Source organism: Tigriopus californicus, chromosome 9 (genome assembly GCF_007210705.1).
Source record: "Tigriopus californicus strain San Diego chromosome 9, Tcal_SD_v2.1, whole genome shotgun sequence".
NCBI lineage: Eukaryota > Metazoa > Arthropoda > Copepoda > Harpacticoida > Harpacticidae > Tigriopus > Tigriopus californicus.
In genome coordinates this window covers 13,949,553-13,977,344 of record NC_081448.1, presented here as the reverse complement: position 1 = coordinate 13,977,344, position 27,792 = coordinate 13,949,553, and the positions used below count along the sequence as shown (strand labels likewise).

Genomic DNA, 27,792 nt, shown 5'->3' with positions numbered 1-27,792 from the left:
GGGGGTCTCTTTGGAACATGTTCCAAACTGATTTGTATCCTCTCATCCCGCATTTTCACCGCTGTACATTACCTGTTGGCTCTCCATTTGGCATGCTGCTGATGATTATTATGATGCTGATGCTGATGAATTTGATGATGATCTGGATGTTATTTACCTTTTGCATCTTTTTTCTACTCCTCTTCTGCTGCCGATTGATCAGAACGTCAAGTATTTTTGAGTATACGTTTATGGCATTTTCATTTCCCTCAAACTAGCGTGATGAAAAAAGCAAAGGTGGTCCAGTGGACTCCGAGGCAATTCAACAACAACAACAACAACAACAACAACAGCAACAACGAGTTCCTTCAATCTCCGTTCAAGACTCGGAAGATATTGATGAGTTCAAACGAATTGTTGGGGATATGCGCAGGGTAAGGAGCCAAAGAAAGTCATTATCTCATTAAATGAGTGACGATTCCCGCAAGGCGGCAATTAACAATTAGTCGTCACTCGTTTGATGAAGAGAGAGAGACTCGCAGTCTTGAAACTTTCTGAGAAGCGCTCAAGATGCTTAGTCGATGGTTCAGTTGGGTATCCGATATTTCTAGGATTCGTCTCCTAATCAGCCCGCAAACGGTTTGGACACAAATGGAAAGGTCTCTAAATTCAGGCTAGGTGTGACAACAAATGGCTCATTGCACAGAAAGCACTCACTGAACTTACCCAACCGAAAAGGTTCTCCAGACTCCTCTTCGGAGCAATCTGAATCTGTAAATGTTGAGAATAAAAACGGCGTGAAGACCAAGACCGTAGTTAAGAAGACGAGGCACCACTCACTTCAATCTGACACGGTCACGCCCTGGGGTGTGGTTCTTAAGCCCATCCCGAGATTTGAACGCAAAGAGAGCAAAACTCAGAGTCACGAAGAGGAGGAATTGCAATTGCAAACCCACGATTTGAAGCCTCTGAAACTTTCAAAGCACTCGCTCGTTCACCATGATTTTGAACTCTCGCCTGAAAAAACGGTGCCCGAGCCCGAGAGAGACGAGATGGTAGAAGTACTCAAGCCTCACAAAGCACTGGCCAATGGCTCCGAAACCACTCCACGGAAGGAGCTCACCAAGTCGTTGGTCAGGATCCCTGAGATCATTGAAGAGAAACCCAAACCACCGCGCAAGACCGGTGTGGTGGAGCAAGTGCGCAGATCGAGCCTCCAAGAGGTTGGTACACCTTGGTTTGCCTGGCGCACCCTGATGAGGAGAATGATCAACCATGCTCATCCTCACTTTCATCTGATGGGCGCTTCTAGTAACCGGTTAAAGATGACGTAGATGGATAAACGAAGTAGTTCGGTCTCTTTCGACTGGTTTGTCGGTGTCCATAAACGATGTGATCATATAAATACTCACTCTTAAATGTTTTTCACAGCGAGTAAGCCAAGACTATGAACACACTGCTTTTGGAGAAATATTCAAGGTAAAAACAAACCACAACGCTTTCGAACAAAGCAGACGATACCAAATCTTTCCATCTTTCTTCCCTCTAAAAATATATGTATAAAGTCACACCAAGCAGTTCCCACACTCTATTCATAGGCTGTAAATAGCTTGATTGTGCATTCAAGATGCGACTCATTGTTTCCAACTTGATAATTTGTTCTAACCTCATTTATCTCCGTTTGATCTAGGATCCACTAACCCACCTTCCACCCCGACCCCCTCAAAATACCCTCATGCGAAAATTTCCTTCTGAATCGTGTTTGGCCGTTGAAGGTTCGTGTGCTTTTTATGATGTGAAGCTAGAGAAAAAGTTTCGGGTTCACGCCAACCTCAAAAAGGAGCGCAAACGACATGACAATCTTACAACTGAACCCAAAAAGCCGAGTCAAACCAACAAATTCGATATTCAACAAAGTCTGACAATCTCCATCGAAAATAAATGCCATGATCAGAGGCGAGAAGGGCAAATCCCCAAAGAGCAATCGACACGGTAGGGAACGATTCCATAAATCATCCCGCATTCATTGGTGAATGGCAAAGTGAATTAGCCATAATTTTACCCTTTTCTTTTCGACTTCCCCATTCGCCACTGAATCGTTTCAGACCGCGATCGCAAAGCCTGACATTGAGTGCTCATCAGCCAAAGTTTGATCCCGCCCAACGGGTCCCCATTCCTCGAAAGATTATGACTCATAAACGGAGTTATTCATGGCAAAATTCCAGAGATGTCAACAGCTCCGAATTGGCGCAAGAATTCCAAAGGAAATGTGAAGCATCCCCAATCCTGCTCAATGTCAAGGCCACGGATAAAGTGTGTGGCGTGGCCTCCGCCATAGCCAGGCTCCAAGGCAGGATTAGAATAGACACCTTACATCTACCCACAGAGGGACCACGTCCCGAGCCTTCTTGGTCCGACTTGCCCCCGATTGTGTTCCCTCAGGATCTCCCTATCATGTGCACCACTGAATATGGCATACTGGACGATGTTCCAGATTTGGCAATCAGGGTTTTAAATGTGGATCAGGTTTGAGATAGGATCAAACGCAATTGGTGTTGGGTCGAGGGCACTTATGATCATACAAACGCACAGCTTTTGACTAGCACGTTTTCCACCTTTGCTGTACCAATTGTGGTCCTCTTGTCTGCCATTCATACTGTACTAGATTTAGTTTTCTGCTAGATTTTCACCCACGCACGTACCGTACTTCTCTGGATAAATTCGATGTTTAACGGGATGCTTGTTCTTTTATGTGGAATAGCCTCCGGAGAGAAGAATGTCCATTCCAAGTCCGTCAGCTTCTCGTCGACCCAGTCTAATAATTCCTGAGGAGGTAATCATTTTAGCCGCATTCTGGGATTTGCTATTCTTGAGAGTTGGTTCCAGATTTCCATCGCATCCGGTTGACTTTTATCCCACATCTATGTGATCCGTAGACGATTTACTCATCCTTGCATTCCTAACCCACGACGAGAAATTTCTCAATGAGTGTTAGTTGATAAGACTAAGACCATTTAGCATTCGACGACTTCCACTGACAACATGTCTCATTCTCACTTTAGGGCAAACTCAGACCGGGAGAAATTGAGTTTTTAGACAAGGTAACTCGTCGCTCGCAGTTGTTGGTAGGCAAGTTCGTTCGTTCGCTGTACATTGCAGCTGTATTTTCTCGGTTGTTAGTGTTGTTCGGGCTCGTTATTATCCATCCCTACCACACGTGTATTATAGCCATATAGTACGTACAGTATATTTGTGCTTGATCTAGCGTCTCTCCCAGAAATTGAATGATATGTACAGGGTGGTGATTGTTGTGCTTCCTTCCCCTTCTAGCCTTCTCCCGACCAACCTCAAAAGTTGTTGCTCTTGAGCTCTAAACAAAGACCCGGTGAAGTGGGCGAGGAGCGGGAGGTACATGCTTATATATTTATATGATTGTCATACCACCAATTAGTTCCCTGACCATCAGAAAGGACATCAACAACAAATATGTACATACAAGCGGGAGCAATAAGACTTATGGTTAAGGTTTTTGGCCAACTTCAAGTTGAGGGCTCTTGCACACCTCGAGCATAGGTCTTATGTCCACGAGTTGACCCTTTTAATGTTTTCTTTTCCCAACCAAAGGTGAATAACAAGGTTTGTACTATATGTAAAACACATTCACACATTTACACAAATCATCTTTCTTCTTGCCTTTTGCACATTCCTTGCTTCCAATGACTTGACGTTTGACCATCCATATGAGTGCACTTTTTGAGTGTCATGTTGCTTTTATCGCTTGACCACTTCACGTTTCCTTTTGTACATTGCGTAAATGTGATATAGCATGATCCACTTCTGAGCGGAAGTTTCATTCCATTCGTTTTCTATGGTAGCGAAAGACCAGCCGAGCTGGTCGACCCGAAGAGGATTCGGAATGGGAGAAATGGATGCACCGCGAATCTATTCCTTTGGTGGCCAAGGGTGAACCTGGACCACCCAGAATTGTCGAGATTCAAGAGAAATATTGCGCCGTTGAAGGTCAGGAAAACAAATTCAACTCATTCCAACTGAATTACTAACGTTACAGGGGCTTCTTTCAGATCAAACGGCATGTTGCTACATGTTCATTGAAGGTAATCCGGCACCCACCTTCAAGTTCACCAAGGTTAGTTGGGCAATTGAATCCATCAATCTTGACGAGATCGTAATAAATACTGTTTGGACCTCAGGGCTCCATCAATATTGTGGAAGGTGGTCGGTTCCGATTGATCAGCGATGGTGACAACAACAACATGATCATGCTGGCCATTAGCAAGGTCAAAGCCTCAGACGAAGCAAAGTACAAGCTTACCATCGAGAATTGCCACGGCAAAGATGAAGCCGAGTTCATGCTCTTTGTGTCTGGTGAGTTTGATGGCACCTCTACTAGACATCTTTCATCCATGGATCTTGACCAAGTTCCCAATTTGATTCAGATGATAGTGGAATGGACTTCCGGGCTATGTTGAAAAAAAAGAAGTACGCCAAGTGGGGCAATGACGACGAGGAGCCTGATTGGGGAAACTTGAAGCACTTGGAGGATGAAGGCGACGGTGGCATCAAACCCAAAGAGAGGGTAAGATATTTCTCAACCATTCGTAGCCCTACCTACTTCTATACCCTATCCATCTGGATAACGTCGAGCGGTGCTTGAACCAAAGACAGTTATTGGTTTATGTACAACTCAAGGATTGTGCCGAAGATGAATTCGACTCAGTCATTCTCTCGGGTGACGAGACCAACTCCGAGAGCTCCTCCAGGCACGATTCCTCCATGGGCATCTCGGGAGTGAATCTGGCCAGTGGGCGCGTGGTTCCGAGCGAGGAGGTTTTGGATCTGAAGCACTTGTTGCGTAACACGACTCTCAGGCGGGTTCGACCCGGATCAATGAGTCAAGGGGTCGGTGGACTTGGACTCGATGTTAGGCCTAGTTCTTGGCGTTTTCTCTCTCAATTATGAGACAATGAGCTTCTTGGCCTTTTGGAGGAGAGAAAGGGCCGTCCTTTGGGCACTCTTTGCATTCCAAGGGGACAAAACTCGATGAGAGGGAATAAATGAATGTGACAATAACATGACACATTCGGATGACTCTACGGCTCTCTTGTCTATACAGGGCCCTGGTCCAACACCACCCGAGAGTGGTACCAGTAGTCGGAGATCATCCGTCTTTGGCGATAGGTTGCCATTGAAACGTTTGAGCCAGGTCTGGACCACGAAATGGTTTTGGAATGCTAAGTCAATTATTAAAAAACAAGATGGTTGCGTGGCCGAAGATAAGCTAACATTGACCTTCGTTGGAATCCTAACCTCGTTACTGATTAAACAAAACAGTTTTATATATGATGACTCAGCCCTATTTCTCTGACTTGGAGTGAACTCCGTTACCTTGGCATTTTTATATTTTTCAAAGTATGCTCCTAGACAATGGCTTATTGTTCCTGGCACAAAACTCCTTTGCGACTGGAGCTTAACAGACTCAAGCATAATTCTGAAAGATTTGAACTTTTTTAAGGATTCAACCCATCAACGTAAACGAAGCTCCTTTACCGAATGGCCCGTTCTTCATACTGTGATGCGAAAGTCATCCTTCAATCTTGAGGTTCGAAGTAGATTCGATGTCACTGAATGTTTCCTACTCGTCTCCCAAGCAAATGTACTTTTTCATCATCCAAAGGACAATGAATAATGGAATAAGCTAACCAATTCATAATTCGTAACGACTAGTGAGTTCGAAGTGTCTAAAACTGGCCAAGTTTTCTGGCTTTCAAACTTCAATGTTAAGAAAAACCAAACATTATCGACGAGACTAAATCCAATGTTTGATTTTATAGCAACTCTCTGTGCCCAAAGCTCCTTCGAGAAGGCCTAGTTTGGCCGATGTGATCCCTGATTGGCCCGAGCTCAAACCCTTTTCCAGAGACAAGGTTTGACCACCTTTTGTGTGGGAATGTCAATTGTTTAAATGCATAATTAGACAAGCCTTAACCTAAACACTATTCCTGGAGGTTCCATAAAACGAGTTCTAAACGAGTATTGATAGACTTCAGGATTCGTTAATGATCATTAGGGTGTCGAAATAACGAGTAAAATCGTTTATTGAATGTTCACTTAATGTTATTTTGAGTTCCAGGGGTGATTCAATGTTCGTTATTGATCACAGTCGTATATTGTAGATCCATAAAGCGTTCCTAAATGTTCCTTTTCAGAGACGGATTATTTTTGTCTTTTTCTTTCAGTTAAAGCATTTAAATTCGCAATTGTTTTTGGACCTTGAACAGAATAATTATTCTCTTGAACATATCTTTACAGAGAGGAGAGGATTGGCTTGAACCTCTCAAGGATCAATCGGCCAAGGAGAGGATCGACAAGTTCGTCACTTTCACTTGTCGCTTCAGTCGATCTGAGCCCAAAGCAAGATGGAGCTTCAAGCGAGATGTCAGTCACTTTCTATTACAATCTTATTGGAGCGTCCATAGTTAACGTTTTTGGTTTTGATAGGAAATTTTTCAAGGAACCAAGTACAAGATGACGGCTGAAGAGGACAATTGCCTTCACAAGTTGGTCATCAGCAATCCTGTTATGAATGACATGGGCAAATACGCTTGCGAGATTAACGGAGTCATCACTTCCGCATACTTGGACGTAGAAGGTGAGCTTACCAAGTCGTTTTAAACTCCGTACAGTCCACTAGCACGTGTCCAGTCCGTTTTTACCCTCATTGGCTCGGGCAGTAAAGCCACATGACTGGTGATCCCATCCAATGCCACTCATCTTAACACCGTTTTCCCGTTGTCATGTCCGTTTTAGCCCCAGGTCCCGAGTATAAATTCGTCAAACCCTTGCCCAAGAAGACAGAGGGCGAGGTGAAGAAAGACTTGACGGTCCAATGCTCGGTCAATGACTTTAATGCCCCTGTCCAATGGTTCAAGGGCGATGAGCCAATCAATCCTGAGCTGGCTTTTCCGCCTAAGTATGTGATTGACAAGTCCATTTTGGGTCATTGCAAGCTCACGATTAAGAACGCTGACTTTGAGGACGTTGGCCTTTACAAGTGCCGCATTGTCGGCTCGGATCACGTGACTAAAGGCCATGTTAAGATCAAAGGTAGAGAATCGACGTGGATCATAAATGGTTGTGCACATAGTCAATACTCTCTCTTCTTAGACTATCTTAAGCTCTATCTATTTAGACGTTAAACTCACATTCGTTGGTGTTCTCTAAAACAGGAAATGGACACAAACAAACACAAGTTAAAACGCATAACTGTTATGATTTTGGTTTGTAACATTGATGACTTAGCACTTGATGGATGGATACACGTCGTTCTAGATACATCTTGCCGATTCACCCGACAATTGAAGACTCGTCGCGAAGAAGAAGGCAGCTCATTTGAATTGGAGTGTTCCATTGACAAAGAGGAGGAATCCGTGACATGGTACTACAATGACATGGAGATTACCCCTCGAAACAATCCGAACTTTGACCACTTCGACTTCGAAGAAGATGGAAAGAAGCGGATCCTACGGATCAAGTATTGTCCAATGACCGCAGCGGGCAAGTACAAATGCACCACCCGTGATGACGAGACTCGCTGTGAGCTCATCGTATACCTCAAAAACAAATGGCTCAAGAAGTTGGAGAACAAATCCGTTTGGGTCAAAGAGTCCGTTTGCTTCGAGTGCCAACTGGCTGATGTCAATGCCAAAGTCACTTGGTACTTCAAGAACGACCGTCTGCTGGACATGCCCAACGACAAATATGAGATCAAGGTCTTAGGCGAGGGTGTCCATCAACTCATAATCAACGATTGCCAAATCGAGGATATGAACAGGGTTGAGGCCCATTGCGTGGATCTCAAGACCACGGCCAGTTTGGAGGTCAAAAAGAAGGAAGAGAAACCCAAGGTGGATGTTGAAGATCAGGATGCCGACGGAGGGAAAGTCCGCGGCAAATACAAAAGTAAGTCTTTGAGGGACAAGTGGTCTCAAATCTCCGGAAACATGAACCGGTTGATGTGTTTGGAAACCCACCAACGAGGAGACAATTTTTAAAGACATTTCAATTTTGAGTTTGTATTTGAGTGTTCCCTTTGTTTGTCACATCCCATAGTCAAGAACCGCCAGTCTAAGGTTCACGCCAAACTCTTGGACAAATTTGGCCGAGAAATCCCGAAACATGAATATGATCTAGATCTGGGCGAGGAAGACTTCATCTTCAAGTTCAAGAACCCTAAACGAGATATGTGCGGAAAACACACTGTGGTATTGAGCAACGATGCCGGTACCACACAAGAGGACATCAATGTGAACTTCTTAGGTAAATCTAACTGAATCTGTTTCATCATCTATTCTGGGCTTCAACTTAAATCCGTTATTTCAGCGAAACCATCACCACCCAAGGGTGTCAACGTGACCGACGTGTTCAAGGAAACATGTACAATTCATTGGAAGAAACCCGATGACGACGGCGGCTCTCCTTTGACACATTATGTCATTGAAATCATGGATTTAGAGACCAAAGGCACTTGGCTAGAGGCAGGTGAAGTTAAGGCGGATACAACTGAGTTCAATTGCAAGAACCTCCAAGAGAAACATAGATACAAGTTTAGAGTTCGGGCACAAAACAAGATCGGATTGTCTGAACCAACTCAATGTCCAGACACCATCACGGCCAAGGATCCTTGGGGTATGATATATGACCCTTTTCTAGATTTTTGACGATCTGTTATTCATAAGCACTCTCTATCTCTCAAACTTAAGATGTTCCTGGACCACCGAGAAATGTAACAATCACAGATTGGGACACGAATCGAGTTGATTTGAAATGGACCAAACCAGTAAGCGACGGAGGCTCTCCGATCATCAAATACGTTATAGAATGTCGGGAAAAGAACCAGACAGAATGGATCAAATGCCACGCTTCCACTGATAATTCAACCACCGCTAAAGTTACTGACATCATTCAAAGCGGAAAAACTTATGAGTTTCGAGTTAAAGCCGTCAACAAGGCTGGCGAGGGCGAGCCCAGCGAACCCACACAACCTGTAAGTAACTACCCTTTTATCACCTTCACATGTTCAAAAACTCAATAAGGATGGAAATGTCGTTCTAGGTGAAGTGCAAATCCCGTTTTGTTAAGCCCTTCATTATGGGCGATGGAATGGTCGATAAGGTTGTGAAGCGCGGACAAACTTTGACATGGGAGGTGAAATTCAATGCAGAGCCATTCCCAACCATTCAATGGTACTTCAATGACAAAATCATCCAGAAATCCGATAGGTAAAACCTTGAGAGCTTTTGATCTAATACTCATATCCCTAACATTGCACTATTTCTATGCCCCCTAGAATTTCAATTGATGTCTACGAACACGACAAGAACACGGTTCTGACCGTCCGGCGTTGTGAACGAACGGACACGGCCAAATACAAACTTGTTCTTACCAACGACTCCGGATCTTGTTCAACTCAAGCCGACGGCGTGGTCCTTGGCAAGCCTGATAAACCCCGAGGACCTTTGGAAGTGGAAGAAGTTCGAGCCAAATCCGCTCTTCTTAAGTGGAAGAAGCCTTTGGATGATGGGGGTAGCCCACTCACTCACTACGTCCTCGAAAAAATGGACCTCGACACTGGTCGATGGGTTCCATGTGGCGAAGTCGGTCCAGACATAGAAGAAGCTCCAATTGAAGGCCTGACACCTGGCAAAAAGTACAAGTTTAGAGTGAAGGCCGTCAATAAAGAGGGCGAGTCGGAACCGTTGGAAAGCGGAGAACCAATTGAGGCAAAGAACCCCTATCGAGAGCCTGACCCGCCCAGAAATGTGATCATATTTGATTGGGACAATGCCAGTGTGACCTTGAACTGGGAAACCCCTCTCTATGACGGAGGCAGACCCATTACCCATTATGAGATTGAACAAAAGGGCAAATACGACCTGGACTTTGTCGAAGTCCTCGCCACTCGAAACGCCTCCTTGGAGGCGGTGGTGGGCGACTTACGAGAGAAGCAAGTGTTTGAGTGGCGGGTGAGAGCGGTTAACAAAGCAGGACGAAGTTTGCCCTCGGAACCCACACCCAAACACGTAGTCAAACATCGACACAGTGAGTGTTTGTACATACAGGAGTGTTGTGATTTCAGTTTTCGTTGTTTTCCAACTGACCGTGGTTCCAAGATTGAATCAGACAGCGTGACTGATCTTTGCTTCTATATTTATAGTGAAACCTAGGATCGTGCGCGATAACATTCAGATGATTGCCACGATCAAGGTGGGCAGATCCTACACCTGGGACATTGAGGTCATTGGTGAACCAATTACAACCAAGACTTGGAGTCGAGAAGACACTGACATCTCTCAGAACGAGAAGATCACCACCGAGAACCAAGATTATTCCACAAAGTTCTCCATAACAAAGGCTTCCCGGAAGGTGTGATGTTTCTTTCAAGACAATGCTTGAGCATTGTTTACTCCCTCTTATATGCTTTTCAGGACACGGCCTTATATAAAATATACGTGGAAAACGAGAATGGTAGTGATGAAGAGTTCTTGGAACTTGTGGTTCTGGGGCCGCCTTCAAGACCCATGGGACCCCTTTATTGCACTGACATCACTGCCAACTCTTGCAAACTTCAATGGCTACCCCCAGATGATGATGGTGGTAAACCAGTTCTTGAGTATGAGATCGAAAAGCTCGACCCCCGAACCAAGAAGTGGATCAAGGTGAGATATAGCAATGTGCAGGAAACAGCATCTCAAATGTTCTAACTGAACTGGCTTGGTATGTCCTTGATTAGATTGGTAAAGTGTCTGGAGACAAGCGTCCCTTGACCTTTGACGTGAAAGGTCTCGAGGAGGGCATGGAATACGAATTCCGAGTCACTGCTATCACTGAGGAGGGCGAATCTGATCCACTGTACACTGACTGTGCTATCAAGGCCAAAAATCCTTTCGGTAATTATCTCACTCTAACATTTGTCATGCTTGTACGTAATGCTCCTAAACATTATGGCAATAAGGTTATTGCCGAGCTTTCATCAACAATGATCTCACCTGCATGGCTACTCCGCTTCATCACAATATTTTGCTTATTTATCTCGTGTCTCTACAACATGCCTTGGTGTCGTCCAAGAAATGACCTGATTCGCTTGAGCATGGCTTAGCCTGTATGTAGCCAATGTATGGCAATCTATTTTTTCTATTGTCCCATGTCCCATTTCGTCTGACTACATCTCTCGCCTCATTTCTGCATGGCTTGCATGACTATGTCGAAAAAAAGATACTCAGATATTTTCTTGAAAATGGTAAGTTGAGTTTCTTACTTCAGATTTCGAGTGCTATTTGTCTTGTGAAAATTGAATTGCCTTTGCATCGGCGCAATACATTTAATCTACGCACACATATTCCAACATTGGATACTCTTGCTTCTGCATTTTCGGGCTTGTGCTTTGTATTTTTAGTGCTTGAATTGATATTAAAAATGTCGAATAGTTGAAATATTGTCATGATTAACGTATCCCCAATAAAGTAATGGTATGTTTAAAAAAGTCATATGAGACCCAAACTGTTGATTGGTTAAAGAATTTAACTACATTTTTTGTAGCATGCTTCGTGGGTGAGAAATTTTTCAGGCACATTTATATATTCAATGCACTGGATTTTACTCTTTGAAAAAACTGCAATTTAGGTGTAAAATTTGAACAGTTCGAATCTGAAATGATACATTACATCGAGGCATTGCAATAATCAGACGCGTAGTAGCGGCCACCAGGTATAAAAATAACCAACAATCGGCCAAAAACTGGAAAGCTACTAGTTGTTTTCAGGTATCCGAGAACTTATGTTTCGTTAAAACATCTTTGGGATGAAACCGCAGACTCGTTAGACTCCTAAATCTTTAAAGTATACTCCCACACATTTGTACATATAACTGACGTTGGTTGTACACTTCATCTTCATAGTTCTTGGTTTATCAGATCAAAACGACACATTTTGACGGCCTCTTATGTATTTTAGATAAACCATCTAAACCTGGCAAACCCGAGATCGTGGATTACGACGAGAAGAGTGTGGACCTAATTTGGACCCCACCAGCTTCTGATGGAGGGGCAAAGATCACACATTATATCATCCAAAAGAAATTGTTCCCAAGCGATGATAATTGGGCCAATTGCGGCACTTTTGATACTCCCACGGGCGATGAAGAGCTAAAGACGACCATCTCTGACTTAAAGTATAAGAAAAAGTACCAATTCAGAGTGATTGCTGTGAACAAAGGTGGAGAGTCTCCGCCTTCCGACCCATCGGAACCCCACTTGGTCAAGCATAGGAAGCGTAAGGGTTGCATTTTCCCGTCGCTCTTACTCTTAAGTACTTCCTCATGTACAAGTTGATCTATTACAGTTGCACCAATTATTGATCGAACCAATTTGGTCACCACAACCGTTCGGGTCGGCAAGCAAATTTTCTTAGACGTTGATGTTCAGGGCGAACCCGCTCCAGATATTCAATGGTTTTTGGACAAGAAAGAGATCATGAATAACGATCACTACCGCATCGAAGATACGGAGAATAATACCAAATTCACCATCAAGAATGGTCGTCGAAAGCATACAGCTAAATACAAAATCGTTGCCACTAACAAACACGGCGAAGATCATGCCTATGTGGATCTTGTGTTCCTTGGCCCCCCATCCAAACCAATGGGTGAGCACCGTGGGAAAAACTGTTCCTAGATGTTTGATAACACGACCCATCTGATCATTTCAGGTCCCTTGGAAGTCCACGATCTCACCAAGAACAGTTGTCGGCTGAAATGGAAGGCTCCTGAAGATGATGGTGGCAAGCCCATAACGGGTTATGTCATCGAAAAGATGGATAAGGATAATGGCCGATGGGTGCCAGCAGGGCGCACTGATGCCGATACCTTGGAGTGTCCGATTAAGGGACTCCAGGAAGGACATGAGTATATGTTTAGGGTCAAAGCAGTTAATGATGAGGGTGAATCAGAGCCATTGGAAACAGAGGCCGCCATCAAGGCTAAGGATCCATTCGGTGAGAACAGCTCGGTGTTTTTGAAGCCATGCATTAGGAGCATTACTTTGTTATTATTCCCAATTATCTCAAAAGTACACACCCAACAACAAAACTTGAGAACTAACACGATATTTCTATTTAGATCGACCAAGCCCACCCAAGAACGTTCGCATCATGGATTGGGATTCCGATCGAATGGATGTGGAATGGGATCTACCCGACTCCGATGGAGGTGCCAAAATTACTCACTACGTCGTGGAAATGAAAATCGGCAAACCGGGAGAGAGCTGGACTGAAGTTGGAAAATCGGATGGTCCCAAACGATTCTTTTCGAAGAAGGATTTGATCAAAGGAGAAAAATACCAGTTCCGTGTCCGAGCGGTCAACAAAGCCGGACCTTCTGAGCCGAGCGAAGCTACACCTGCTAAAGTAGCCAAGCCAAGGAAACGTGAGTTACAACCAAACCAATCAAAACGTGCTGCTTCTCATTCACCAAAGCTTTGGCTTCCTTTTAGTGGGTCCTTTGATCAATCGAGACGATGTTTACAAAGAAAAGATCTGGTGCCGAGTGGGCAAGAAACTCCGTCTTCAAAATGTCAGAGTTGATGGAGAACCTCCTGCGAAGGTCAGCTGGTACTTCAAAGATGTGGACCAAGCCACTTTGCCCGACGTTCAAATTGATAATCCTGACTACGAAACTTCGATCGTGATCAGTAATGCCAGGCGAAATCAATCCGGAAAATACGTCATCAGGGCTATCAACGAACATGGCGAAGATGAATGTGAAGTGGAATTTACCGTTCTTGGCCCTCCAGGGCCACCTGAAGGGCCAATGGAAATCTCAGATGTTCACAAGGAAGGCTGCAAGATCAGATGGTTGCCTCCTTTGGACGATGGCGGCTCTCCCATCACCGATTATGTGGTTGAAAAATATGACTTGGAAACTGGCAAGTGGACTCCTTGTGGAATTACGGATGGCCCAGTTTGCGAGTTGGATGCCAAAGGTCTCCAAACTGGAAAGAAATATCGATTCAGAGTTCGAGCTCGAAACGAAGAGGGAGATTCAGAGCCTTTAGAGGGACCAGAGGATGCTACGCTCATCAAGGATCCCTTCGATCCTCCAGGTCCACCTGGGCTACCCGAGATCACTGATTGGACTTCTACTACTGTCAAACTGAAGTGGAAGCCTCCTTTGAGAGACAATGGAGCCCCAGTGGAGAGTTATACCATTGAGTATAAAGAACCAGGATCTGATGAATGGATTGTGGGTCCCAAGGTGAAGGCCAAAAAGTTCCCTGATGGCGAAGTGACTGGCCTTACTCCTGGCAAAAAGTACGAGTTCCGCGTTCGAGCCGAAAACAAGGCAGGACTTGGAGAGCCCAGCGAATCGACCAACCCCCATCTCATGAAAGAGCGATTTGCTCCACCCAAGATTGACCGCACAAATCTCGACACGAAAACGGTTAAGGTCAATCAACAGGTCGTTATCGATGTGGATGTATCAGGAGAGCCTGCCCCTGAAACCACCTGGTTCTTCAATGGCGAAGAAATCATCAATTCCGAGACAATCAAAACGGCACATAGCCCCCATCACACCAAACTCTTGCTCATCCCTGCTAAACGCGCCATGCTGGGCAAATATACTATCAAAGCCAAGAATAGTTCGGGTGAGGATGAAGCAGAAGTCGAAATTATTATTCGTGGCAAACCTGGACCACCCGAGGGACCATTGGAAATCTCAGACATCACTAAGAACAAGTGCCATCTTAAGTGGAAACCCCCTCTGGATGACGGCGGTAGCCCCATTGAATACTACGAAATTGAAAAGTATGATGTAGCTACAGATCAATGGTTGCCAGCAGGAACATCCCCCACATGTGAGGCAGATGTGAAGGGTCTTACCGAGGGCAAGAAATACAAGTTCAGAGTAAGGGCTGTCAATAAGGATGGTGAGTCACCCGACCTTGAAGGAGATGAGACAATTGAAGCTAAAAATCCATTCGAGCCACCCGGCAAACCAGACAAACCTATTCCCATGGATTGGGGTCCAGATTTCTGTGAGCTCAAATGGAGGCCTCCCAAGGATGACGGAGGCTCACCTATTACTGGCTATATCATTGAAATGCGTGACAAAGATAAGCGTCAATGGAAGGAGGTTCTAAAGACCAATGACAAGACCTTGAACGGTCGCATTGAGGTACCTCATATTGAAGAGAGCCATGAGTACGAATTCAGGGTCATTGCCGTCAACAAGGCTGGTCCATCTGAACCAAGTGACCCTTCAGAGACCATCAAAGCAGAAAACCGATTCCAAAAACCAAGGATTGATCGATCTACCTTGCAAAAGAAGGTCATGTATATTGATCAACTACTCCGCGTTGACGCTGATTATACCGGAGCCCCTGAACCTACAATCACTTGGTACAACCCGAACGGAGACATTATGACAACAGAAGACCGATTCACTGTTGAAAGTGAAGATTACCACACTCATATGTACGTTCGTAAGGTAAAGCGAAGTGACACTGGCACTTACAAGATCCGAGCCAAGAACGACCAAGGAGAAGATGTAGCCGAGGTCGAGATATTGGTTGTCACCGTACCCTCTGCTCCAATTGGACCCTTAGAGGTGGATGGAGTTACTTGTGACTCTTGTCATCTAACTTGGAAACCTCCCAAGGACGATGGAGGAGACCCAGTGAAGTACTACACCGTTGAGAAAATGGACCCAGATCGTGGAATTTGGGTGCCATGTGGGGAGACCTTGGGCAAAACTACGGAGATGGACGTCGACGGCTTAAATGAAGGCACCCGATATTACTTCCGCGTACGAGCTGTCAACAACCAGGGCGAGAGTGAACCATTGGAGACTGATGAAACAACACTCATTAAAAATCCATTTGATCCTCCTGGACCTCCAGAAAATGTCAAATTGGTGGACTGGGATAAGAGATGGGTGAAGCTCAAGTGGGAGAAGCCAAAGGACGATGGAGGGGCCCGAATCACTCATTACATCATTGAGAAGTTGGAAGCTGAATTCAGCTCCAGGTGGTTGAAGGCTTGCACCACAGAAACAGATGATTGCAACTACAAGGTCACAGACCTAACGGAGAATTCCAAGTATAAGTTCCGTGTGAAGGCCGTGAACAAAGCTGGCCCTGGCCCTCCATCTGAACCTTCTGAAGAGGTAACTTGCAAGACAAGGAATGCTCCTCCCATCATTGACAGGACCAATCTTGGCTTTTTGCGGGTCCGAATTGGCGAGGTCATCAAATTCGATGTTAAAGTTAGTGGAGAACCGCCCGCAGACAAGGTCTGGGAACTGAATAAGACCGTTCTGAAGGATTCAACAGCACTGAACATCACAAATGAGGATTACAAGACTCGATTTCACATTACCACCGCTAAGCGAAGCGACTCAGGAACATACTCTATCAAGGCTTCCAATAAAAATGGAAGTGATGAAGCCGAAAAGGACATCTTGGTTGTTGGCCCACCAGAGAAACCGCAAGGTCCAATGAAGTTTGATGAGATCTTTGCTGACCGATGTCGAGTTGAATGGAAGGTTCCTCGTGATGACGGTGGAAGCCCTATCACCCACTACATCTTGGAAAAGATGGATCTGGCCACTAGTACTTGGCTGCCTTGTGGGAAGGCTTTGGAACTTCAGTGTAATGTCATTGGCCTTGAAGAAAATCACGAATATCAATTCCGTGTGAAGGCTGTCAATGCTGAAGGCGAATCTGAATATCTAGAAGGCTTAGACACAGTCATTGCCAAGAATCCATTCTCGCCACCAGGTCCTCCAGGTAAACCAATTCCTAAAGATTACGACTTTGATCGCTTCGACCTGAAATGGGATGAACCTAAGCATGACGGTGGATCAAAGATTACTGGCTACATCATCGAGATGAGATCCGCTAATGATGATATTTGGACCAAGGCAACTGAAGTCAAGGACAAATTGGAGTTTGGCACCGTGAAAAACCTTGAGGTTGGAGAAACGTATGTGTTCCGAGTCCGAGCTATCAATGCCGCTGGACCAGGTAAACCTGGTCCTGAGAGTGACAACTTGAAGTGCAAGTACAAGAAATTGAAGCCCAAGATCAACCGACGAAGCCTCCGTGAAATAACTGTGAAGGTTGGCGAAGTCATTGAATTTGACGTGGATGTTCAAGGTGAGCCAGATCCAGATATTACTTGGACCAAGGACGGAAGATCACTCAGTGACTCGGCTACCAGACGAATCACCAACAAACCCTACAAGACTCACTTCTATGTGGATGAGGCAGTTAGGAAAGACGAAGGAACATACCTCATCACAGCTGTCAATATTCATGGCAAAGACATGGCAGAGGTCAGAGTGTATGTCCTGGACAGGCCTGGGCCGCCACAAGACTTTGAAGTCAGTGGTATCTACAAGAACGGTTGCCAGCTGAATTGGAATCCTCCAAAGGACGACGGTGGCTCGCCAATTGAAAGCTATACTGTGGAAAAGCTGGACATTGATACAAACATTTGGTCTCCAGTTGGTTCTACTCACAATTGCCACATCGACGTAACAACTTTGGAACAAGGCAAAGAATACAAATTCCGAGTGAGGGCAGTCAATGCCAATGGAGAATCGGATAATGTTGAAACCAGGCCCATTGTAGCCAAAGATCCCTTTGGCGTGCCCTTGCCCCCTAGTGCACCAGAAATTGTTGATTGGAGTGAGAACCATATGGATCTTGAATGGAGAGAACCCATTGACGATGGCGGTAGTCCAATCACTGGCTACATCATTGAAAAGAGATCGAGAAACAACATGGAATGGACCAAATGTGGACAGATTGAGGGCAATCGCTGCAAAGGAACCACCAAAAATCTGACTGAAGGAGAAGAATACCAATTCCGTATCATAGCTTTGAATAAGGCGGGTCCCAGCGATCCTGGACAGCCCTCACAGTGGAAGGAAGCCAAGGCAAGAAATCTTCCACCTCGAATTGACCGCAAACATCTTCGAGATATCACTGTGTCAGAAGGCGAGATGTTGAAGTTTGATGCCAACATCATTGGCGAACCTGCTCCTGAAGTCACATGGAAAAAGGAAGAAAAAGAGATCGAATCAGCTCGAGACAGATCTCTTATGATTACCAATGTCCCTTATAACACCAAGCTTATTATCAAGAGCTGTAAGCGAAGTGATGCTGGGCAATTCACCGTTTTGGCTAAGAATGAGCATGGCAAGGACCAAGTCATTGTCAATTTGACAGTAATTGGACCACCAGGGCCACCTCAAGGACCTTTGAAGAGTGAGGATGTGACATCAGATGGATGCACTCTCAAGTGGAGAAGGCCCAAGGACGATGGCGGCTCGCCCATTGAGTACTACCAAGTGGAAAAACTTGATCCTGATACAGGCTTGTGGATGCCGTGTGGGAGAGCTGTCGACACCAATCTAGCCGTCAAGGGTCTAATTCCCAAGAAAAAGTACAAGTTCCGAGTCTCGGCGGTCAATGCTGAAGGAGAGTCGGAACCTCTCACTGGTGATGAAGAAATTGAACCCAAAGTGCCATTTGGCGAACCTGGTGCACCCTGCAATCTCAAATTAGTGGATTATGACGCTGACTCCGCTGATCTGAAATGGGAGCCTCCAACCGATACTGGTGGAGCAGAAATCACGGGCTACCTTGTGGAGAAGAAAGATGAGTTCGGAAAATGGGTTCGAGCTCATGAGGTTCCTGGATCTCAAACCAAATGCACTGTTCCCAATCTAATCACTGGCGAGACTTACAAGTTCAGGGTCAAAGCCATCACAGCTGGAGGCATTAGCGCCCCATCCAACGAGGTTGGTCCTGTTCTGATCAAGGCCAGAAATCTTCCACCAAGAATTGATCGCACCAATTTGATTGAGGTGAGATGCAAGGCCGGGGATTCGTTCAACTTTGATGTCAACATCAGTGGAGAACCTCCTCCAGATAAGAAATGGTTGTCCAATGACAAGGAGATCACATCATCTGATCGAATCAAGATTGTCTTCAAGGACTACAATACCAAGATCTACATCAGAAATGCAACCAGAAAAGAGAACGGCACCCTCACAATCCACGCAGAAAACGTGAATGGGCGTGACACAGCGGATGTCAAAATCACTGTGATCGATGTACCTGGAGCACCAATGGGTCCATTGAATGTCAAAGAAATGACCGCCGATGATTGTATTCTAGAATGGAAACCACCTCGAGACAATGGTGGCATGCCAGTCACGCATTACATCGTTGAGAAATGTGACGAAACCATGGGAGGCCGATGGTTGCCGGCAGGTGAGACTGATGGACCAGAAACCAACTACAAAGTAGATGGTCTCACTCAAGGACACAAGTACAAGTTCCGTGTTCGAGCAGTCAACAAAGAGGGCAAATCAGAGCCTTTGGAAACATCTGGATCCTATGAAGCCAAAAATCCATTCGAAAAGCCGACCAAACCAGGACGTCCGGATATCGCAGACTTTGACTCTGGTTGGGCAGATCTTAAATGGGAAAAGCCTGAATTTGATGGCGGCAGCAAGATCACGGGCTATATTATTGACAAATGGGATGATTTGAATAACAAGTGGGAGCCTTGTGCCCGAACTGAAGGTGATGAACCCAGAGGCCGAGTGAAAGGCTTGGTTGATGGCGTCAAATATAAATTCAGGGTCAGGGCTGTAAACAAGGCTGGAGAATCTGATGCCAGTGAGCCATCAGGTCTTCACTTGTCTCGACCAAAGAATGTGGCACCTAAGATTGACAGGCACGCAATGATGGACATCATTATCATGGCTGGAGAACCACTGAACATCAAGGTCCCTGTTGAGGGAGAGCCATCCCCCACCATGACATGGACCAAGAACGGCGAGACCATTGACGATGGAATCAGAGTCAATTTGCGCAAGGAGAGCAATCGAACTACAATTCGCATTTCTGAATCTAAACGCTCTGATGCCGGGGTTTACGAGCTAACAGCAAAGAATCTCAATGGTACAGATCGGTGCACCGTTACAGTCAAGGTGCTTGATGTTCCGGCACCCCCAGAAGGCCCAGTTCAGACAAGTAATGTGACTAAGGAGTCCATGACCGTGAGCTGGAAACCCCCCAAGGATGATGGTGGTAGCGAGATAAAACACTACATTGTTGAGAAACAAGACCAAGAAACTATGCGATGGGTCAAATGCGGCGAGACTAAACAGCTTAAACTCAATGTCAATGGCTTGATTGAGGGTCATGACTACAAGTTTAGAATAAGAGCCGTGAACAACCAAGGCGAGAGTGGCCCTCTGATTGGACCTGCAGAACCAGTCACTGCCAAAGATCCCTTCACCATTCCAAGTCGGCCAGGCAAGCCTTGGGCTGATGATTGGGATGTGGACCATGTGGATCTGAAATGGGAACCACCAAAGAGTGACGGGGGAAGCAAGATTAAGAAGTGGATTATCGAGAAGAAGACCAAATTTGGAATTTGGGAAAAGGCTGCTGAAGCTCCTGGACCCAACCCACGTGGTACTGTCTCTGGGTTAATAGAGGGAACAGAATATATGTTCAGAATAATTGCTGTGAATAAAGCAGGAGAGAGTGAGCCCAGTGAGCCCTCAGACACCATCACAGCAGAAGCTCGATATGTTAAGCCTTGGATTGATATGTCCGCCATGCAAGATCTTGTCGTCTGTGCGGGACAAACAATCAAATTTGATGTACCCATCCGAGGAGCACCAAATCCCACAATCAAATGGGGAATCAATAACAAAACCGTCACAACTAGCGAACACATTGATATATTTTCCACCCGTACAACAACCACTCTGGAGATTGCTTTCTCCAAGAGATCTGATGGCGGTCAGTATAGTTTGGAAGTATCTAACGAGTTGGGAGCTGCCAAAGCTCGGGCAAATGTCAAGGTTGTAGATCGTCCTGCTCCCCCTGAGGCTCCTCTAAGGCTCTCAGATGTCACATCTAGCTCCTGTCATCTGGCATGGGGCGCATCTCCTGATGACGGTGGATCTCCTATTACTCACTACCTGATTGAGAAAATGGACTTAAGCCGCGGCTCATGGGTTGAGGCTGGCATCACCACCGACCTTAAAACTACCATTTATGGCTTAATCAACAACAAGGAATATCTCATGAGAGTGAAAGCTGTTAACGCTGTTGGAGAGTCTGACCCAACTCCATTGGACAAGTCCTTCCGGGCAAAGAGTGACAGCGATGTGCCTGATCCTCCAGGCAAACCTGAAGCCTATGATTGGGACATCAATCACGTGGATCTTGATTGGGCCCGGCCTATCAGCGACGGTGGAGCCCGAATTGAAGGTTACATCATTCAACGGAAGCAGAAAGGCTCTTCTCAATGGATGGATTGCTCGACCATAAATGGAGATATCAACAAAGGAAGAGCATCACACCTAATTGAAAACGAATACTACCAATTTAGAATTGTTGCTTTCAATGCCAATGGCCAATCCTTGCCTGGAGAGCCCAGTGGATACATTCAAGCTCGAGCCAGGAACCTACCGCCAAAGATTCTTACTCCTCTGAAAAAGGTGAATGTCAAGGCTGGTAACAACTACACTTTGGACGTGGAGTATATTGGTTCTCCAGATCCCACTGTAAGTTGGTTCATTGAGGGTAAGCCTCTTGTCACAAATGACAGAATTACCATGTCCGCCATTGCTCCCATCACCACCTATCACATGGTAAATTGCAAACGCACGGATGCTGGCGAAATCACCATAAAGTTGGTTAACGATTCCGGCTCAGACAAGGGTAGCTTCCTCTTCAACGTTTTAGATGTGCCTGGACCTCCTGAAGGTCCATTGGGCTATGACAGCATTACTGGTTCATCTGTTCAATTAACTTGGCGACCTCCTAAGGATAATGGTGGCAGTGAATTAACCAGCTACATCATTGAAAAGAAAGACATGCATCATGGAGGAGGTTGGGTACCAGCAGTCAATTATGTGGATCCCCATTGCTTGGTTGCTACGGTCCCTCGATTGATGGAAGGAACCGAATATCAATTCAGAGTCTTTGCTGTGAATGCCCAAGGACGAGGCTTGCCTCTTGTGGGCGATCCAGTAACACCACGGGCTGATGAAGATGTTCCTGGCAAACCTGGACGTCCGACTGCTCTTGATGCTGACTACACTTTCATTAAGGTCACGTGGAGACCACCTGTCAGCAATGGAGGTTCTGTTATCACTGGATATGACGTGGAAAGACGCGATCTTCTTGGAGGAGGCTGGATTCGAGTCACAACCCGACCAATTGGACGAACTGAATACCATGACACTGACGTGGAAGCTAATCGCCAATATGAGTATAAGGTCAGGGCGCACAACAAAGTGGGACCTGGGCCCCATTCAGATCCATCCATTCCCATCACGGCTAAGCCCATGAAAGCACCACCCAAGCTTAATCTAGACGTTCTTAACCGAAGAGTCCGCGTTCGAGCTGGTGAGAGAATTCATGTTGAAATTCCATTTGAGGGTGCTCCAATTCCTAAAGTGGAATGGACCAAGGAAGGCAAGAGAGTTGTTACCAACCGGTTCAACTCGGACGTCTTCAGTGACTTGATTCTCTTTGAGATTGACAATTCCAATAGGCTTGACAGCGGCAAATACAAGGTGAAAGCCGAAAATGAATTTGGAAGTGACTCCGGCTATCTTCACGTCACTGTCGTGGACAGACCTGACCCTCCTGTTGGGCCTGTAGTCTACACCAATATTGATAGAGATACCATCAAATTGCAATGGAATGTACCGGAAGATGACGGTGGTTGTGACATCACAGGCTATACCATAGAAAAAACTGAGTATGGCTCCAATGATTGGATTTCTTGCCCTGGATACGCTACTGATTGCGCCTACACCGCAAGAGGGCTTGTTGAGGGTCGAAAATATCGCTTCCGAATTAGGGCTGAAAACGCCATTGGAGTGTCTGATGCCTTGGAAGGCAAGCACATTGAGGCTAGGTCACCCTATGACCCTCCTGGTCCACCTGGACAACCGCAGGTTACCGCCTACACTCCCAGCACCGCCAGTATCAAATGGACGCCTCCGACCGAGACTGGGGGTCGCGAAATTATTGGATATTACATCGAGAAACGAGAGATTGGTTCTGAATGGACAAGAGTCAACAACTATCCGTGCCCAACTCTCCACTACACTGTCCCAGGCCTTAGAGATGGAGGAAGATATGAATTCAGGGTGATTGCAGTGAATGAGGCTGGACCTGGTCTACCATCTAAACCATCCGACCCAATTACAGCTGGAAAGCAGAAGTTCAGGCCAGATCCTCCAGAGGGCCTCCTTCCAGATCGTGTCACCAAGTCAGAAGTGTTCCTCTCCTGGCGACCTCCCCGTAACGATGGAGGCAGCAAGATCATTGGCTATATTATTGAGCAACGCCACAGGAGTGAACAGGAATTCAGGGAACTGAACACAATTCCTCATCCTCACCTTTCATACACATGCACTCGGCTCACTGAACATGAAGATTATTGCTTCAGAGTATCGGCAGTTAATGAAGTTGGTCGAAGTGAGCCTTGCAAGGCCACCGATTTTGTAACAATAGGAGAACAAGCTAATCGGCCAAAGATTGATCTCAGCTGCGTCAAGGATATTCGAGTCCGTGCAGGCGATGACTTCTCTGTCAATATCAACTACATTGGCTTCCCCAAACCAACCGCTGAATTCAAGAAGGACGATATTTTGTTGTCCAACGATTCTCGTGTTCATATTCAAGTTACAGAAGAGTTTGTTTCCATCATTGTCACCTCATCTGTCCGCGAAGATGCCGGTCAATATCGATTGCGATTGACCAATGATGCTGGATATGATACTGCTACATTTAGGGTTACCGTGCTTGATCGGCCTGACAGACCAAGAAACATCTATGGTTCTGACTTTGCTGGTGAAGCTCTCACTCTTAACTGGAGTGCTCCCTTGGAGGATGGTGGAAGCCCCATCACAAACTATGTCATTGAAAAGAGTGAACGGGGTTCGGGCTTGTGGCAAAAGGTCAGCAGCTACTGTACCAACACTCATGTTCGAGTTAGAAATCTGAAAGTGAACACGGATTATGACTTCCGTGTCTATGCTGAGAACCACTACGGCCTCTCAGAGGCTGGACAGAATGAGGACATTATCAAGGCCAAACATCCATTCGATCCTCCAGGACCCCCAAGCAAGCCTGTGGAACTCTCAACAACAACTGATTCTATCACCATTCAATGGAACCCACCTAGGAATGATGGTGGATCTGCAGTGACTGGTTATGTAGTTGAGAAACGGAAACCGGCTCAGAATTGGTCTCATGCTTGCCATTCAACCATCACTGACTTAACATTACGTGTGTCTGGTTTGGAGGAAAATGAGGAATACGAATTCCGAGTAGCGGCCATTAACATTGTTGGTCAAGGCAACTGGAGTACACAATCTGATCCTATTCGGTGTGGAGCCGGTAAATGCGCCCCTAAGATCACAAGTGACATCACGTTAAGGGACATTGTAGTTATTGCCGGCAACGACTTAAGTGTCACAGTGCCATTCATGGCAACACCTCAACCAACAGCCAAGTGGAGCATTGATGGTCTGCCAGTGGTAGGAGATGAGCGCATTTCCACTCAGATCAACCAACATGAGGCTTACTTTTACAACAAGAAAGCTAAACGATCCGACACTGGAATGTATAACATTCAACTCACCAACAGCGAGGGATCTGATCAAGCTGCGTGCAAGGTTTTGGTTGTGGACAGGCCATCTCGACCTAACAAGCCTGTTGAAGCTTACGACATCACTCCAGAGACCTGTACCCTCTCATGGCGGCCACCAACTGACGATGGAGGATCCCCTATCACCAACTACGTGGTGGAGAAATATGACGTGGCCGGTGGTTACTGGAACAAGATCTCCAGCTTTGTTAGAGGAACCACATATGAGGTAATTGGTTTGGAGCCTAATAAGAAGTACAACTTCAGAGTAAGGGCCGAGAATCAATATGGCCTATCAGATGGCACTGAAATGGACGAGCCCATTACGGCCAAGTTCCCCTTCAGAGTGCCAGATTCACCGGGTAAACCCAAGGTGAGCCAAGAATCTACGACTGCTCTTAATTTGGTTTGGGACAGGCCCAGCTCTGATGGAGGCAGTAAAATCCAAGGCTACAAGATCGAGTATAGAGAAGTCACTGAAGAGCACTGGGTTATTTGCACTACTTCTTTGGTTCGCAGCCAAACCTACACCATGAACAATCTGGTCACTGGATGTGAATACGAGTTCAGAGTAAAAGCCACAAATGCCGCTGGCGACAGTCGACCATCCATGCCGAGCACTCAATTCCATCTCAAGGGCAAAGGAACCCCACCAGGACCTCCTGGATCTCCAATTGTCACTCGGGTAGGCAAATCATACGTGGACCTCAAGTGGAGTCCTCCTGCCTACGACGGTGGGGCAAGAATCCTTGGCTATATCATAGAGAAGAAACAAGTTGGTTCATCTGTTTGGGACAGAGTAAACGATTACAACCTTCCAGACGTTGAATACACTGTCAGCGATCTCACAGAAGGCCGTGAATACCAGTTCAGAATTCGTGCTGTGAACTCAACCGGACAGAGCGATCCTTGTCCAGCAACCAACCCAATCAGAGTTGGAGATATGGATGATGGTGAATCTCCTGATTTCATTCGGTTCCTTCACAATACTGGTGCTGGATTGGGTAAGAGTGTCACTCTTGAATGTGAAGCATCTGGAAGACCAGCACCCAAAGCCAAATGGATGAAGAATGGCAGAGAGATCACCGAACACCCTGGAAGAGTCATGATGGAGGAAAAGAATGGCGTCTTCATTCTGACCATCACTGAACTTTGGGAGATTGATGAGGGAGAGTATACTTGTCAGGCTTACAACAACCACGGCTATTCCAATACCAATTGTCGACTGAAGGTTGGCGCTCCACCTAAAATTGAGTACCTTCCGTCTGAATTGCATTATCCGGAGGGAGACAACTCAAAGATTAAGGTGAAATGGTCTGGTGATCTGCCATTCCATGTTGAAGTATATAGAAACGGAAAGCTCATCAATGAGTCAAGCCAATTCAAGATGAGCATCTTTGACGAGTTCCTTATCATATTCATGAGAGAAATCTCTCTAGATTTTGCCGGTCAATACACGATCAAGGTATCCAACGAAAGTGGCAGCGCAGAGGGCTCTTTCAACATATATGTGTCTGGTCTACCCGGGGCACCAATTGGACCCTTGGAGGTGTCCGAGATTTCCAGTCATACATGCAATCTATCATGGAATGTGCCGGCCCACGATGGCGGATCCAAGATCACCAATTATATCGTGGAAAGAAGGGATTTCCAAAGCCAGCAATGGATCACGATTTCAAGCTTCTGCAAAACAACTTCCTTCAGTGTTCAAGGACTTACCGAAAACCAAGAATACTACTTCCGCGTGTTGGCGGCCAACGCCAATGGACATGGCCCTCCATTGGTTGGCATCAATCCTGTTAAAGCTAAACCCCCTTATGATGTTCCTGGAGCCCCTGGAACTCCAAATGTACTTTCAGTGGGAGGAGACTTCGTCAACCTTTCATGGGAGAGGCCCGAGAGTGATGGTGGTTCCAAAATCAAGGGTTATTGGATTGAAAAGCGAGAAGCTGGTTATAACTTGTGGCAGAGAGTCAACACTTACATTCAATCAACAACTCAAATCAACATCACCAATTTGATTGAAGGTCGCCAATATGAGTTCCGTGTCATGGCTGAAAACGATGCAGGATTGAGTCAGCCATCAACCAACTCCTCATCAGTGGTAGTTAAAGACCCCGAGGATCCTCAACCCCCAGAAATTATCCAACCCTTGAAGACCCTTCATTGTGTGGAAAACAAGAGCGCCAGATTCGCCACCAGAATTACGGGCTATCCTAAACCCAAGGTCACTTGGTTGAAAGGAGCTCGTGAGCTCTTTGACAGCGCCAAGCATGAAATCATTGTCACTGGCAATCTATACGAGCTTGTGGTTAAGGGGGTATATGGAGAGGAAGAGGACACCTATACCGCTAGGGCCGTGAATAATGGAGGAACAAAATCAACAAAGGCTGACCTTAAGATCAAGACCGCTCCAAAGCTCAGTGTGCCGCCTCGATTCAGGGGATCGGCTTTCTTCGACAAGGGCGAGAATGGAGTTATCAAGATTCCATTCACTGGCAACCCCAAACCTACTATCACTTGGACCAAAGACGGCGAAAGAATCGAATCAGGAGCCAGGTATCAGGTCAAAACGGAAGAACGACATGCTATTCTCACCATTATGGACGTGTCGAAAGCAGACAGTGGCTCGTATACGATCACAGCTGAAAATGAACTTGGTCAAGACTTTGCAATCATTCCTGTCCAAGTGAGTGATCGGCCAGACCCTCCTCGATTCCCTATTTGCGGACAAATTGGCGCTGATTCATTGGTTGTGGAGTGGCAGCCTCCTGCATGGGATGGTGGGTCAGCCATCACTAACTACATCGTAGAAAAACAAGAGCTTCCAATGACAGCCTGGACAAGATGTGGTCACACTCGTTTCAACCTCTTCCCAGTGACGGATCTAACTCCTGGACACGAATATCGATTCCGAATCCTGGCTCAAAATGTCCATGGTCAAAGCAATCCTGCATGGGATGGTGGGTCAGCCATCACTAACTACATCGTAGAAAAACAAGAGCTTCCAATGACAGCCTGGACAAGATGTGGTCAC

At 45.9% G+C, this 27,792-nt stretch overlaps 1 protein-coding gene across 1 annotated transcript in view; it reads left to right on the top strand.

The window, feature by feature from the left end:
- The window catches only part of LOC131887445 (twitchin-like), a 49,096-nt gene that overhangs the window by 16,615 nt on the left and 4,689 nt on the right, over nucleotides 1–27,792 (top strand). Inside the window, exons 30-47 of the mRNA XM_059236059.1 lie at nucleotides 2,741–2,812; nucleotides 3,042–3,080; nucleotides 3,310–3,387; nucleotides 3,855–3,999; nucleotides 4,062–4,126; nucleotides 4,191–4,365; nucleotides 4,437–4,576; nucleotides 6,310–6,435; nucleotides 6,499–6,649; nucleotides 7,330–7,959; nucleotides 10,214–10,422; nucleotides 10,485–10,715; nucleotides 10,790–10,946; nucleotides 12,009–12,326; nucleotides 12,396–12,698; nucleotides 12,762–13,046; nucleotides 13,171–13,476; nucleotides 13,544–27,718. Of these exons, the coding sequence (XP_059092042.1) occupies nucleotides 2,741–2,812; nucleotides 3,042–3,080; nucleotides 3,310–3,387; nucleotides 3,855–3,999; nucleotides 4,062–4,126; nucleotides 4,191–4,365; nucleotides 4,437–4,576; nucleotides 6,310–6,435; nucleotides 6,499–6,649; nucleotides 7,330–7,959; nucleotides 10,214–10,422; nucleotides 10,485–10,715; nucleotides 10,790–10,946; nucleotides 12,009–12,326; nucleotides 12,396–12,698; nucleotides 12,762–13,046; nucleotides 13,171–13,476; nucleotides 13,544–27,718 (17,605 nt within the window). The remainder of the gene's footprint in view (nucleotides 1–2,740; nucleotides 2,813–3,041; nucleotides 3,081–3,309; nucleotides 3,388–3,854; nucleotides 4,000–4,061; nucleotides 4,127–4,190; nucleotides 4,366–4,436; nucleotides 4,577–6,309; nucleotides 6,436–6,498; nucleotides 6,650–7,329; nucleotides 7,960–10,213; nucleotides 10,423–10,484; nucleotides 10,716–10,789; nucleotides 10,947–12,008; nucleotides 12,327–12,395; nucleotides 12,699–12,761; nucleotides 13,047–13,170; nucleotides 13,477–13,543; nucleotides 27,719–27,792) is intronic.